The 15,501-nt window shown below is 39.6% G+C and overlaps 2 protein-coding genes across 4 annotated transcripts; one reads left to right on the forward strand and one right to left on the reverse strand.

Annotated features, from left to right (window-relative positions):
• Positions 1–569: 569 nt before the first annotated feature.
• Positions 570–5,354, reverse strand: rbm8a (RNA binding motif protein 8A). Its single transcript, XM_040118858.1, has 6 exons — positions 5,223–5,354; positions 4,567–4,626; positions 4,374–4,451; positions 3,141–3,277; positions 1,621–1,757; positions 570–1,070 (listed from the first exon to the last, which is right to left on the reverse strand). Exons 1-6 carry the CDS (start codon positions 5,287–5,289, stop codon positions 1,022–1,024), a joined length of 528 nt encoding a protein of 175 aa, XP_039974792.1. The 5' UTR covers positions 5,290–5,354; the 3' UTR covers positions 570–1,021.
• Positions 4,629–11,643, forward strand: LOC120784776 (type-4 ice-structuring protein LS-12-like). Of its 3 annotated transcripts, none has more exons than XM_040118855.1 (4): positions 4,629–5,402; positions 9,673–9,747; positions 10,148–10,298; positions 10,777–11,643. In XM_040118855.1, the coding sequence occupies exons 1-4, from the start codon at positions 5,288–5,290 to the stop codon at positions 11,036–11,038; spliced, it is 603 nt and encodes a 200-aa protein (XP_039974789.1). In that variant the 5' UTR covers positions 4,629–5,287; the 3' UTR covers positions 11,039–11,643. The 3 variants fall into 3 exon arrangements, with proteins under 3 accessions (XP_039974789.1, XP_039974791.1, XP_039974790.1); XM_040118857.1 differs by having other exon boundaries at positions 4,630–5,389; XM_040118856.1 differs by lacking the exon at positions 4,629–5,402 and adding an exon at positions 9,273–9,477.
• The last annotated feature ends 3,858 nt before the right edge of the window (positions 11,644–15,501 follow it).

Genomic DNA, 15,501 nt, shown 5'->3' on the forward strand with positions numbered 1-15,501 from the left:
GCTTACCTTGAGCGGCCTCGCAGATGTTGTTTTCGTCGTCCCATAAAGTTTTCCAGCAAGTATCAACTTGTAAATAACATATACGTTTCCAATACCAACAATTCCTAACTTTTTAGCATCTTCGTAGGTGGAACTGTGCGTAAAATCCCAAACCGGACCACAACCGACAAAGTAATTTCTCCACCACTTACAACAACAACGTCTACCGAAGAATTGATTCCGCCCCCACGAATAGCCACCCAATCAAAGAGGAGAGTCTCTTTTATTGACGTTTATAAGAGCCAATGGCCATCTTCGGGGGGCTTTGACTGACGTTATCCAGTAGATTAAACACCAAATGAGAACAACCAAGTACAAAACGTCCATTTGCCAATTGGCTGCGGAAAAGTAAGGGGGCCGGGGTTTTTGTTCAAGTAGCCTATGAGTGCGGCATTGAGTCCGGAGTGACAGGTGCTTTAGAGTTGACAAAATCGCTGGGGCGTCACCATAGCCCGGGTGAGGTCATCGACGATGATGTAAACCCTACGTCATTAGCTAAATAAAAACACAACAGGGAACACGTTTTTGCCTTTTAAAAAGTTTAATTTTCCCCTTGTTATATAAAACAAAGCACTCCAGCACGGTAAAATGCACTTTACATTGAGCAAACTGAAACCACATTTCGAGGGAATCGTGAAAACTATAAACATGTATTACCTACAAGTTGGTTGCTGAAAGTTAACGCAAAGTTTCACCGACAAAGTTGAATGGATAACCTGCTACATTGTAAAGCAGCATAAGCAATTTACAATGAAATGGAAACGCTGCTATTAGATTACTTTATTCTTCCGTTCTTCATCTCCTGAGAGGAGCCATTTCTTATCTCAATATTTAAAAATCGCACAACTACATGCCATACAACTGTTACTGAAAAAACTTGTACAAAAATTGTGATTTTAGCTTCTTTTGAGAAGACGAGAAGATTATAAACTGCCTGTCAAAGTGACAGACACCTCCATCTGGCCAATGAAAACTGCCAAACTCAGCGCCGCCTCCTGTCTGGACTTCTGCTGCGTCTCCGTCCACCAGCCCTGGGACAAAACAAGTTTAATATAGAAAATATTGTTTAGTCATTTCTGGAATAGAAGTTGATTGCTCAGACAAAACACCTCTTTAAAATACTCTTGGCTGCTAGCAAGAAAGCCATCACATGGAAATTGCTGCAGCCAAACTCTCCAAGAAAGAATAACTGGACTGCAATTGTCAATTAAATAAACTGTATGGAAAAACCAACCTTTACTCTAAGACTGTAAGAATGTAAGATATTGTTTATAAAAAAAAAAAAAAAAAAAACACATTTTATAAATCATGTAGATCACACATTTCACATTTATCTAGATAGCTTGAAGAGGTATATTGTTAACATTACAAACATCTGAAGGCTGTATGATAGAGGGAAAAAAATAAACATTACAATAAAGGGAATAGAGGGAAATAAATTCTACCAAAATTAGTATACAACTTTTTTTCAAACATTACAGTTTGAGTGCGCAACTTTTAAAATTGCGATAATATTCCCTTTACCAGCAACCTACTGCCACCACAGGCAAACACACAGATAAACACACACACCACCCTCACCTCCTCTTGTTCTTCGGGGGCCCTCTGACAAATCCCCAGTCAACACTGATAGGCTGGCCCATCATGTCCTGACCGTTGAGCCCTTCCATGGCTGCCTGGGCCTCTTTATATGTCTCATACTCCACCAGTGCATACCCCTGGGGACAGTTATTAGGACATCATGAGAGTTATTGCACAGTCATGGCAACACTGCTTTGGAATTTGGTAATGTTTTACAATTAAAAAAAAAAAAACAAAAAAAAAAAAACAGAAACAATAAAATAAAAAAAACAAAAACACTACCATAACAAAAACAGGGCTACTGATCACTTAATAATCTAATAATATTCCTCAGGCTGGCTGGTGGCACAAAAGCGTAATCAACACTGTACATTTCAAGTCTCCAAAGCAATGAAGAAATGACCATTAAGATGTATGAGACTGTTAATACATCATGTAAATCTTCCAACTGCCTGTAACAAAAATAAACAGTCTCCATGCTTTACGGACAGGACTGTAGAGAAAACGTTTCAGGCCAAAGGTGTTTTGTTGCTACATCATACCTAAAACAATGCTGCCACCTTGTGGCTCAGAGGAAACTTTTTTTTTTGCTGATCAGCATGCGTCAAAACAAGCCATAAAAACAATGGTCAATGTGTCAATTTGCACATATCATACTACATTGGGGAAAAACAGATACATTCTGACCACTGCAAACATTTTCAAAACCTCCGTTAATTTTAATTCTGTCTGTCTTGGTATGTCAGTATCTTTTCCAGTATGCAGAATGTGATTTGTTTAATAACAGCCATTAGCAAGTCGCTGCGATAGCAGGGTTTTAATACTTGTGTCGATAAAGCAAAGGCCTGTATCACACAGAATACAAAAGGAGTGAGTTTGTACACACAACAAATGGCTCCTTCCACCATACGCAGGGGATGAAAATGACACATTTCTGTTATATTTAAGTTAGATAATTTAGTAGGATATATAGTGTTCTCTCCACCCGGAAAGACTTTTTCACTTAGTCATCAATTAGGCTGAGTCAGAGAAACAGGGGCGGCAGTTCAATTTTCCGGCTGAGTCAACATGATGTTTGGAGCTTCTCTCAATATAGCTCCAGCCAAAGCATTATTCATTAAATGGTATGAATGGTCAAACAGCAACAGGCACTATCATCATAGAACCTGCTTCTGCTATTTTTCAGAAAACTTGTATGTTTCTTTCATCTTCACTCATTTTATACCTCCACATTTGGCTTTCTAACCTGCGCTTTTAATTAGCAGAAGTCCCACATACACAGTTTCATATCCAAGTTGACTATACATTGGAAAGTTTGAAAAATTAGATGCAGAAGTAACAAAAAAAAAAACCCCTCACATTAATTAACCATTAGAACAAGCAAGTGGCCCAGATGCTGCATCGATAAAAAAAATAAAACAGTAGCGACTGTGCATCTAATGACTGTAAACAACTCCTAAATGAAATTAAGGAAACACAAACTGTCACACATGCTAATGAAGCGTGGTGATTTGTCTCACCTTGAGGTAGCCTGTTCTGCGGTCAAGGTTGAGATGCAGGTTCTTAATTTCTCCAAACTCTGAAAATTTGTCATGGATGTCTTCCTCTGTGGCCTCTTCATGTACACCTGTCACAAACAGGATCCAACCCTCCACAGCTGTAACAAGATAAAGACAAGAAAAATGATTAGGAGTCAAATAATGAACCAGGCAGCACTTTCAACTTGGTAAACTAATGTGCCAAGCAGAGTTATGATTACTAGACTCGTGGAGGCCGAGCATTTGATGTCCTAGCTCCTGGGTTATGGAACAGTCTTACTTTGGAGGTTAGATCAGCAAACTGGCGGGTGTTTTAAATCTCTTCTCAAAACCGATTTATTCTCAAAGATCTCCTGTTTCTTAGCAACCATTTTTGCTTGCGTTTGTTGTATTTTATTAATGCCACTGCTTTATCATCTTTCGTGTCTGTGAAGCAAGTTCTACTTACTTTACTAAAGCTCTCATTCTTATGCAAAATGTAAGATTAAACATTGTTATAACCAATATAAAGCCTACTGAGTTGCAGTTTGTGCCTCTTATGTATTAACATTACATCTGCGATACAGAGCTAAAATGCCACCTTATCAAAAGCTATATCCATAATAATCTTAAAACTATATTAACTATTAAAAAAATAATGCATTCACAGAATGATACAAGATTTTAAAAATCGTTTTACAACCATTTATCAAGCTTTTCTCTCTATATACTTTTATATACATACTGTATGTCATTGCTTTTTTGTTCGAAACAAACGTTAAGTTTGTAAGACATTAACATCAATATACACAAACGTAACTGATAATGAAACTTATTTTGGTCCACATACAAATTGAGCAATGACATGTAATTTCCAGCTACAAGTATAAGGAACAAAGATACAACTTGGGACACATGCATCAGACAGAATTAAAAAACAAACAAACTCTAGATCGTTATTTATGTGAGCAAGTTTTATAATTTTATTGAGAATGAGGCTGTGAATGTGATTGAAAAAAAGCCAACAGCTGCTAGTCACAATAGACAGATTTCATGCACTGTTTTTCTGATTTGTTGCTTGCCAACTACATTCATAAACAACAGACAAGGTACCAAATATTCTAACTTGATAAACAGAAAAGGCACGTTAGGTGGACAAATTTGTATTTTAGACTTTATTCTGTTATTTTACGATTAAACTAAATTGAATATTTAATATAACGGCACGACACTTACATCTCTGAGGGCCTGGCTCGTCCCCATCCTGCTCCACAGTATCGTAGTCCTCTTTGATTCTGGACCTGGCTCCTTCCTCTGGAAACAGCAACACAGGAAAAAAAAAAAAACATTTAACACTGCTAGCTAGGCTAACAAACTGTATGGAAAAGCTTTAACTGCACGAACATGTTTCACAACAGTGGTAACTCACCTGAGCCAAAGCCTCGTCCTTTTCTCTTCTTGGCTTTTTCTTTCAGCTTGTGGATGCTTTCTGGGGAGGGAAAACCGAACACGTAAAAACCTTTGCAATGCGCGCTGCTACATCTTTATTTGCGCTCCCAGAGTTTGAAACAGCTACTTTACTGTAATCTAGTCAACGCTATAGTTACAACAGACCGACACTAAAACATATAAAATAGATGATGTTATATAGTTTCTGAGTTATGTGCAGTTTATTCAGGGCAACTTGATGATAGTTAGCTCAACTAGCGTGCTAGCAGCGGCTAATAACACGCCAAGTGTTCCATGTTATATCTTAAAGTCAGTGTAAATCATGCTGTTAAGCTGAGTAACATATATAAATATTCATTTTAACCGGTCAAAAGTAGAACTGTTTTATAAAAGTGACCTTTACAGTCTTCAACAACCACGACCTAGCTAGCTTGAAGAGAGCGTCTGAATGAACCTCCAGTGCTTCGTTAGCTTAATGTTAGCTTGTTAGCATTTCTAAGGCCTGCAACCACGCAGTCTGCGTTTGTTGCATTTCCGACCGTAGCCACGTTCACCTGGACCTCAATATTTATACATCATTTGAACGCCGGGGTTTATGAAACATCTTCCGCTAGTCGGTATAGATAATATTTTTACCATCACCGTCCTCATCCATAGGAAAGTCCTCGCCTCCCGCTTCATGAAGGTCCAAGACGTCCGCCATGATGTCTGTGTGTGTCTCTGTGGCTGATCTACGCAACGTCCGTACGCTAAAAAAAAAAAAAGAGCATACAGGTCGACGGATGTTGCGAGTTTGCGTAAAATTACGTAAAGAAGGTAACAACAGTGAATCACATTTGTGGATGAACAACTCGAAATGTGTAGCTTGTATGAACGAGTTCCAGTGGTTTTTATTGTAAAAACTGTTTGACTTGTATATAGATACTGTATGTTGTTTGTTGTTGCTCCATGTATGCAGCTTTTTCTTGATTTTATTTCCCCTACTTGGTTGTACACAATACTCATCTGTTTATGTTCATTTATCTTTGCTCAGCTTTGTTGCCCTTGTTTTTGCTATATACCAGTGTGCTAAAAACCCAGGCAAAACCACAATTTTGCTTTATTTTGGCCCTGTTTGAGGTTTTTAATTTGGCCTTAAGTGAGAAATTGAAGTGAATTTCTCTACATCTGCGCGCCTCTCAACTCAACACAGGGGGGCTGGATGAACCAGGGGCCACTAGGTTCGGGTCCTGATGCTGAGACCCTTGTAAAGAGTGTTTTTGACCTCTAGACCAGCCACAGATCCTCATGCTTCCACCTGTATCGTCCCGCATCTTGTTAAATATAAATCACAAGACCAGCAGAGGGCACTCGTGCACCTAGGGTCCTGGTCCATGTATGGAGGCCTGAGGCTTTATCAGGGACTGTCACTTTATCACCGTCTGGTGGAGAGTTGGATCAAACGACAGAGGAGACTCACAGACTGGCCCTGGTGTAACGAAAACAAATAGTATGGATGTTCTGGAAATGCCATACATTTTCAATTTCATCTCCAAATTTGCTGCATGTGGAATCAGAATGGACTCTGAACAGCAAACTCTTTTATGGACCACTTGGCTGCCGAGGCAGTTTCAATAACAGTCAGTTCTCTGCAGGAAAAATGCTGAAACAGGGATATATTTGTAAAGCGGTGGAAAGAGCACTTCAACATTCCTTATGCTGGAAGTAAAGCCACGGGTAGTCACCGTTTGTTAGCTTGAAAACTTTGAGTGTTTGAGTGTCATGGCTGAGCATCACACACATTTTGGGAAGAGCAGTCCCTAACTGGTAGCGTAGGCTTCAGCTTTAGAGGGATCACACTACTCACTCTGCCTGCGAGTGCCAACTCAAGTTTAAGCCTTAAATTCATCGGGAACACAGTCTGGACACAACATATAACCTTTCACCTTTCAAATAACCGTGGGGAGAGAGGAGTCTTGAAATTGTTTGAACATTTTCTATATCTGTGCCAATATTACACCAAAACAAGACTTTTTTTGATACCTGAGTTTGGGGAATCTTGAGAGGGCTTTGTTTGCGGTATATGCATCAAAAGGGCCCGAGTGGAGGATATCAGACATCTTGGAGTCCTTTTAATAGACAAGGATAATAGGAACTGTGGCTACTGATCAGGTGAAGCATACACTAATGTGGGGATAACAGCAGGCTATGTTCGCGACGATTTCATTTTGACCAGTATCTGTGGTCACAACATTAAGGCAGGGAACAACAGCTTGCAATCACAGACTCACAAGGGCAGAATTTGGTTTTTAATACAGGGTGGCAGGGCTTACTCTTCACTCAGCAGTTTCAGAAGACTGATCTGGCAATGCCTTATGAAGCTGCTCTCTTGTGGCCAGCGCCAGAGAGACCGCGTCTCAAACCTGACCGGAAGAACCCTGTAACCCTTTGGAGGAAAAAGACCTAGGGGTTGCTCTTGCTTGCCCCGTTTTCTGTGCAATTCAAAACCACAGCAAAAACGTGGACTGATGGATGAATAAAAGAAAAATATATCAGTAGTCAGAGAGTGACAGTGGTTTGGTTTTCAGGTTGAGTTAGGAGCTTTCTTGGGTATTTATTACAGTGTTGCGCTAACAGCAGAATCAGTAATAGGTACTTTGTGCAAGATATGCTGTGCGGTGGGTTCAACTGAAGTGAACTCCGCGTAGATAATCAGAGATCGAAAATTGCCTTTTCTTTTTCAAATATTCTGTCTTCAAATTCTGCTTTTTGATCAAAAATGTCAAATATCTCAAGTCATTTGTTTAGAGGTACACGCATGTGGCACTTGTCACGATTCTTAAGCACAAAACTGCACTATTACAGACCTGAAGTCAGTGCGATGCTTGCTGAGGAAAGATAAGCGCTGACTTGAACTTTAACCTTGTGGATGTTGAACTAGTGTGTAAGCGTGTGAATATCCACATCACCTCTGTATCAATAGGAACATTACATGACATGAATCCACCAAACCGTGGAAGTTAGTCACTTAACTCTACAGTTGAGGCAGAATTTTTTTTTTTTTTTTAAATATCTTCCTAAATCAATGTTCATTTTAAATGGACATTCAGTTGTATCTATTCAGTTTTAAGGTACAATCAGCTATCCAGTTATTTTGACCTCACTGCTTCCCTTAAACAAAGCACCCTGGTTTTGTTTCCACTGACATTTTTCCCTGTTTCAATATGCTTTGAGAGGCAGAATCCAAGATGGCACACACACACACACACACACACACACACACACACACACACACAGAGTGACAGCCGACTTGTACACGCTGAAACGTTAACATAAGCAACATTTTCTTATAGACACTGTACAAAGGCTCAAGGCACTTTGTACATGAAGTCTGCTAAATTTTGAGAATTTGTTCGTTATCACCTTATCATACTCATTGTTCCCGAACAAGGAATTACAAAGAAAAGAAACAGACACACAATGTCCAACCTTGCCTGCTGCTGTAACAATGCACTAGGGAAAGACAGAGCACAATATGTTTAAACATAAAGAAAAACAAAAATGATTTAAAATAAAATAAGAAAAACAATTTGAAGATTTGTAGAAACATTATTCAGTGACATTAAGAGTGAGGGTTTAAAGTAACAGACAAAGAAAGCACATGATGACACACACGGGAACTACAGTATCTTCTACTGTATCTACTTGGATGAGTTTATCAGGAGCTCTTCTCTCAGTCCGCTGTATGGAACAACATCCAATATGGAGCAACTGCTGATAGGGCTGAATAAATGAGGTCCAAGGCCTTGTCAGCAGAATTGAGTAACGCTGTCTCATCAACTGACCCTTTGTTGTAGACAAACAATGTAAGGACTAACCGCTGCCGACAAAAAAAAAAAAAAAGGCACCCTAAAAATAGGCTCAGGGCTCATACAGTGCAGAACATAGGCAAACAAAACTCTGGATTCTTTATACTGTGGAAGATAATCAATAGTATGGGAAAGGAAACGATTTGCAAAATAAAAATGTAAATCTTTACGCATTTTTTTGATCTTGCGTTTCCTTCTAATTCGTGGTTACATTGCACCTTTTTGCCTTTTTCTTTCCTTCAGCTCCTTTATCTTTTAATCAGCTACTGAAAGTGTTTTATACCCGTGCAGTGGTGGAAGAAGTATTTTTTTTTTGAGTAAAAGTAGTTCATCAAGGTAAAAAATACTTCACTGCAATTAAAAGCCCTACACTCAATGTACTTTACTTAAGCACTGTTAAAGAAGTACAAGCAGTAAAATGTACTTAAAGTGTCAAAAGTGAAAGAACTCATAATGCAGGCAGAATGATCCCTGTCAGGGCCACAGTATATTGTATTAGTGTTATCGCCAATGCTCTAATGTGTACGCAGAATTTTTTGATGACCATCTGTTTAGTGTGTAAAACCTTGATCTTCAAAGTGACCGAGACTTCAGGTTTCAGATAAATGCAGTGGAGTAAAAAGTACAACATTTCCCACTGAAACGTAGTGAGGTAGAAGTATAAGTAGAATTGAAAAAACTCAAGGACAGCACAAGTACCTCAGAAATGTACTTTAGTGCAATACTTGAGTAAATGTACTTAGATACACTCCACAATTCTCAAGATTCTCAAGGTCACAGCAGCCAGCAGTTCATGGATAACATCTGTCCCTCTGTTTCCCGCTCACGCTACACACAGAGTGGACTTTGTGCCTTTCGTGTGACAGCTATCAAGTGTCAAGGTTCAGGCAGCCTAATGATAATACTCCTCCTGTGTTGTCACTTCTTTACGTTGGAGGTGATTAAATTCTGATTAGCCACGATTTACTCATCCTCTGGAGCTATAAATGCCTCCGGCTCCCTGACAGAAGGCACCGTTAGGTCCAAGAACTGCAGGTGTTAAGGTTTGTCTCCTGCTGCTTTACTTTTGTGTTTCTTATTCTTTTGTATGGCTGTAGACAAGAATGTATTGTTCATAGATTAGAGAAAAGCACCTTGAATGTTACCATCAGAAACTTCTATGCATGTAACTGCTTTTCCGCAGTTTGCCATCATCAACTTTCGGTGTTGTCTGACTAATCCTTTTAACTTTCTTTAAGGTGGTTTTTGCTCATCTGCAGCCATGAAATTCTCCCTCGTTGCCTCTCTTGTTGCTGTGCTGGCTGTTGCCCACGGTAAGACATGTTTCCATTGATTTAAAAAAAAAAAATTCGATGTTGATCGGAATATCAACTACTAAAACACTGCTTTGATTTTAACATCACTGCTGCATAATTTGGAAAATTTTTTAGAGTAAATTTTATAAGACTTATATGACTATAGTCATAGAGGATCGTGCAAGTTTTAGACTAAAACAAATACCCGAAAATGAACCAAATTCAAAGCCTTTTAGCACAGCAGCTGAGAACTAGTGCTCATCAAATAGTTTCAGTGTGCATGCCTTCCCTTCAGTCTGCTGAATTTTAAGTAATTACCGTCCATATTCTCCAGCGTTCATCTTCCGGCCCTGTATTATGTTAAGCTCTAATTAAATTTACAGGGTTTGAATGAAGAAGTTTAAATGTGTGTTCCCAGGCTCTGAAGCCGTGTCACTGGTGAAGCGGGACGTCAGGTCTGACGTGGACAGGATCACCAGGCTCATCAATGACATGTCTTCCAGCATCACCAGCGCAACCCAGGACATGGTGGAGAAGGTGAAGGCTCTCGAGGTGTCCAACACTGCCCAGTAAGTAACAACCAGCTTAGAGTAGTATGGTCAAAATTGCAAGTTTGACTTCATTTTGTTATTTTTAATTTAATTTTACTGGCTATAAACCCATATGTACAGTAAATCTCATCCAACTGAGAACTTCAGAAAAAGTGGTTTCACAAACAACAAACGTGTCACTTTTTGAGATGAAAATGTCATATTTATGGTGGCAAAACACATGTAAAACCTAACCACCTCTTTGGGTAGTGAAATGGGTTGTTGTTGTTTTTTATCATTACCTATTATTTAGAATAAATGCATGCCTGAATACATGCCATGTACCCATGATTGACCTGGTGTTCTGGCAACTGATAGTCAACAACAAAAAGACTCTTCTTAAGAGAGACGCTAATAAATCGTCTGGCAATATTAGTTGATTTTTCTTTATTACAATACAAGTCAGCATCAGCAGCAGTGATTAACAGAAGTCTGTCCCTTCCTCTGTCTCCCACAGGACTTACATGGAGGACAGCAGGGCCAAGATCCAGCCTCTGGTCGAAAGGGTCCAAGCCGAGGCCGCCAAGCTGCAGGAGCAGGTCAAGCCCTTCATCGCCAACATTGAGGATCAGATCAAGCCCCTGACTGAGAACTTGAACGCCCAGGTCAAGCCTCTGACCGACAACTTCCACGCCCAGGTCAAGCCTCTGACCGACATGATGGAGAAGTTCTTCCAGCAGGTGATGGAACAGACCAAGGCCCTGCTCCCCCCCCAGTAGAGCTCGCTGTTGGTTCGTTCCAGCTACAAAAACGCACCAAGGGCTAGGGCTCACGGGAATGCCTCACTGGTGTTTGTCTGTCATACTCCTCTGTCTTTATGTCATTTGAGATGTGACGCTTGAATATCATCATTAAAGGGGTCTGAAAGTCATTATTTTGAGCTGACTTATCCTTTATTTTGGCTTATACGAGCTATATTTGATTTGCCTACTGAGCACAAGGGTTAATTTATGGAAAGCTAAAGGGCAAGTACTAAAGCTGAAATAAAATAAAATTTATCAGAATCTGATGATGGCTGCTCAGTGCGGTAAATGTCGATATCAATAGGACCCCTAACCTCTGGGTCATTGGGGTTTTCCATCATTCATGGTTCAATATTCAGAAGCAGGTTGTCAAATAGGTTAGAGTCCAGTTTGAAGCGGGGATAAGATCAGGCTGATGAGATTAACTCAAAAATCATGGATGTATTGACTTTGAGCCTATAATTAACCTGATACACAATCAGAATGATAACAACTCTGTCTATGTAAATGTTGAACAAGTCTCACTTCACCTGTGTTTATCAGAAAAACCTTAAAGCTTTGAGGGGGAAAAACAAGATAAAGCAAATGAAATCACCTCCATAAGCGTGTTAAAAAAAAAAAGAAAAAAAAAAAGCTGTAGTTTTATGTTTCACTCACCCTGTGTCCACATCTTCTGCAGAGTCGATCAATGTCTCAGATACACCTCAAATACAGTTTCGTCCATTTTCTCTTCATAAAAGTCTTCATAACAAACCTCTGCATGAGCAGAACACTTTCAAGCTGGGAAAAAAGGTTGGAATATTATTATTTCTATTTCTAACACAATGAAGACCGTGTGTTATTGAAATGCTGCCAGGGACTTGATACATAACACACCCGTAATTAAGTAATTTTTCTTTTTGAAATAAAAAAAATTTTCTGTTTCTTATCAGTCACATTCCTCGTCTCTTCTGTGGGCTGTCATCTCATACATCACTCACCACAGACCCTGCAGATATGAGCCTAGGATTCATTTCCTGTACAAAAGTCAATTTGAATGCGCAAATCACCCTGAAACCTGATTAAAAAAATCCATTAAAGATCCTCAATGATTTTTAAACACACAGTTGAGAATAGCCTCTTCCTTATCTATCACTAACCCAGCTACAATTCAACGATAATATGCATCGGGGTAAAGCATTTTTCATGCCGTTATGAAATTACAATCCAAGCAGTCCTGTCTGCCTATGTGACCCAGTGTTTTAATTGTGAAGTCTGTAAATTCACAGTTTTACTTTTCTTTTTCTTTTTTTTCTTTTTTTGTTACTAGGCTTTTAACATTTGATGAAGAAATTTTGACCCAAAGTTGTGTGATTTCTCCACAGGGATGAATTTTGATTTGGTCCAGATGAGTCAGCTGTGCACAGTAGCAACACATCAGAGTGGAATTACTGCTCATTCTTCTTGGGAGGCAATTGGAGCACCTGACCCCCCCCTTTTATTATCCCACTACCCAAAGGGAAATTAGACGCCAGTGTAAGATTTTGCAAAAACATTTTATAGGCTTGGCCCGACTTCAAGCTCGTGTCTCACAGCAGTGAGGGAGACAATGACTTGTTGTCAGTTTAACCACAAAACAACAAAATCACTAGTCTTCCAAGCTGCTGCGGACTCCTTCATCCAGACAGTGAAGGCCATGAATTGTTTTTTTGTTTTTTTTGTCAAATAACTGAGCAGTATTTTTCTAAAACACAGACTTTATCTCTGTAACTTAAAATCTTGCAAAGCATTTTTCATACCAATAAAAACATTTGAATATATCTATCTATCTATCTATATATCTATATATCTATATATATATATATATATATATATATATATAGATATATATATAGATTACTCATGAAAACGCATTCCCTCTGTCGTCTGTCACTGCCTACTCCTTCCAGTACTGTTGCCAAGTTAAGAGACATACTCAAGGTGGCCTCCTTGAGCTAATGCATGATCCAAATCCTCCTGTCCAGACAAGGGCGGGCTGAAGGGGCTTTTGACAAAGCCTCCATGGCTCTCCTTCAAAAGCAAACTTTCCTCGGAACCCCTTCAGACCTTCGGGTTGAAGGCCGGAGTCTGTGTTTCACGGCAGTACTGGCAGTTCTGCACGGCCTTCTCCTTGTGCTTGTGGAGACTGAATGAATCTGTTGGCAGCCGGTCAAGAAGGCAGCTGTAAAAGCGCTTGAAAGAAACAAACTTAAAAAGTAGATGAACAAGTTCCCCTGCGCGTGTTATTATTTCAATTACTGCAATTATCTCTGTGCGACTACGTCATTATCTTTCATCCAGCATTTTTCATATTTGAAAACAGGAATCATAAAGTCATCACCTTGCAACTCTATTTACTTGTATGGAATATTTTGTTCCCTTTTCCCAGTACGTCGCGTTAATAAATATAATTACTTACACTTCTGTCTATGCACTGTACCACCAAAACATGCAAAACCTGCAGTTTCTCTACCTTGAGACATGGAACCGACAGTTTAGTGTGAACCCGTGAAGGACGCAACTGTCTGAGAGCCCGATGTCCTGGAGGAAGGACGAGGCCAAGGGATTGATGAAGGCGGAGGGGGTTTGAAGCAGGGCCAGGTGTTGGTGTCGGGGGGTTATCTGCCAGGACAAACTGTGTGACCCCAGGCTCGTTACAACCAGTGACAATCCCGAAAGCTGGAACGGAGAGAAAACACCCGCTGACAAGCTGTTATTCAGTCACCGCGGTGCGTTTTTATGCACTGACGTCAGTGTTAATCATTTCAGTGTCAGTTCGATTCAGCTGTCAGTCCGCAACCCTGCTGAAATAAATAGGTGAATGGTTGAAGAGAAAAGGCGCTGTGAGCACATTAATATCCTTATAAGAATTTTAAAGCTCTAACAATATTAATATATCAAATTTAGTTTTGAACAGCCGATTCTCCATAATTAAGTTTATGATGATTTAAAGCAGTAATCTTGGTTCCAAGTTCTCAAATGTGAGAACTTGCTGCTTTTCTTATAGTAAATGGAATATTTTAGGTTTTGGGCTACCGGCGATACAAAACAAGAAATCTGAAGATGTCGCTTTATGCTCAGGGATACTGCGATAGGTATTTCTCACTTGTTCTCTATCTTTAATTGTTATTGGCAGCCCAAGTAAAAAGAAATAGCAGTTTATAAGAGGCTCCAAAGAATATACAGGATTACATAAACATAATTAAAAAACAAAAACACTCAAAATATGAAGCTGTGAACAGATTAGTGGATGACAGTGGTTTTTCTTTTCATTTTCAAGTTGTTTCAGTTGATCACTTATTGAAGAAGCTATAAGAGGCTGCGAAAAATCTATTATTTTTACATGTGAAAGCAAAACACTTTGTATCCCCTGTAAACCGGCTCCCACTGTGCTCTCCCAACCCCCTCCAGCTGAAAACTGCTGTACTAATTTAACATTTCTGCTGCATGCACGTACCGTACACAGTTCCACAAAGCGAATAAAGTCTACGGGTTCTGCGGGTAAGCTTTTTTTAAATGTCGTCAATAATGATCAATAATTTAACACTGATTAGCGTCCCGGACGTCTGAAGTCAGCTTCGGAGGGGAGACGTACAGTCAGTCGTTTTTCTCACTGGCACTTTGCCATTTTGTTCATGCTTTAGCTGGACACACATCACAGTGATGGACACACACTACAGTGAACAAATTATACATTTCATTAGGTGCTTGATTTATATCAGAAAAAACACTTTAATTGAAAATGTTATAGCAACACTTCACCCCATATATTTGAATTATCACATACTTATGTCATAAATGTGTATATAACATATTAAGAAAAGGAAATGTTTGTTGGCAGAAGCATTTTCTTGTCACCTTCATACATGCTGTGCAAGTGTTACTTGCTTCAGTTCAAGAAGAGAAAAACATGTTTTTCTTCTCACAAAAGATAAACATGTAATGAATCTATTATTCAATCTTTTTCGATGCCGCCTAAAGAAAAAAAGTGACAAACTGTTGCCACATTCACAGCTCTGCACTCACAATGTGTGTAAAATTTCATTGTGTGAAACCGATTCCTACTGAATTTGAAGAATGATGTGAGTATTTGCTGACACTTGATAGCACGTCGGCCAACAGTGCTGCCATCTCTCCGGACCCTCTACACAGACAACCCTGTGTGAGTGTGTGTGTGTGTGTGTGTGTGTGTGTGAGTGGACCTCACAGATACAATGAAACCGGATCTTCGCGTGTGTGCGCGTGCACGTGCGATGCGTGTGTGTGTATGCTTTTGCTTGTATCTGTGCATGGATACATCTACAGTATGTGAGTGTGTGTGTGTGTGTGTGTGTGTGTGTGCTTACTCGCGCCCATCTAAGGTGTGCATATTGGCAGATAACTGCCCGTTTGGGTGTATTTTTCAATTAAAATTTGTGTGT

The sequence above is a fragment of the Xiphias gladius genome, chromosome 22 (genome assembly GCF_016859285.1).
Source record: "Xiphias gladius isolate SHS-SW01 ecotype Sanya breed wild chromosome 22, ASM1685928v1, whole genome shotgun sequence".
Lineage (NCBI taxonomy): Eukaryota > Metazoa > Chordata > Actinopteri > Istiophoriformes > Xiphiidae > Xiphias > Xiphias gladius.

Bases quoted from the DNA above. Each gene is read 5' to 3' on its own strand.
- rbm8a (XM_040118858.1), bottom strand. From the start codon at position 5,289: ATGGCGGACGTCTTGGACCTTCATGAAGCGGGAGGCGAGGACTTTCCT. The intron at 3,278-4,373 runs GTAAGTGTCGTG...ATCTTGTTACAG, and splicing joins CGAGCCAGGCCCTCAGAGAT to CTGTGGAGGGTTGGATCCTG. The intron at 1,071-1,620 runs GTGAGGGTGGTG...GTTTTGTCCCAG, and splicing joins CCCCCGAAGAACAAGAGGAG to GGCTGGTGGACGGAGACGCA.
- LOC120784776 (XM_040118855.1), top strand. From the start codon at position 5,288: ATGATGTCTGTGTGTGTCTCTGTGGCTGATCTACGCAACGTCCGTACG. The intron at 5,403-9,672 runs GTAACAACAGTG...ACTTTCTTTAAG, and splicing joins CGTAAAATTACGTAAAGAAG to GTGGTTTTTGCTCATCTGCA. The intron at 10,299-10,776 runs GTAAGTAACAAC...TGTCTCCCACAG, and splicing joins GAGGTGTCCAACACTGCCCA to GACTTACATGGAGGACAGCA.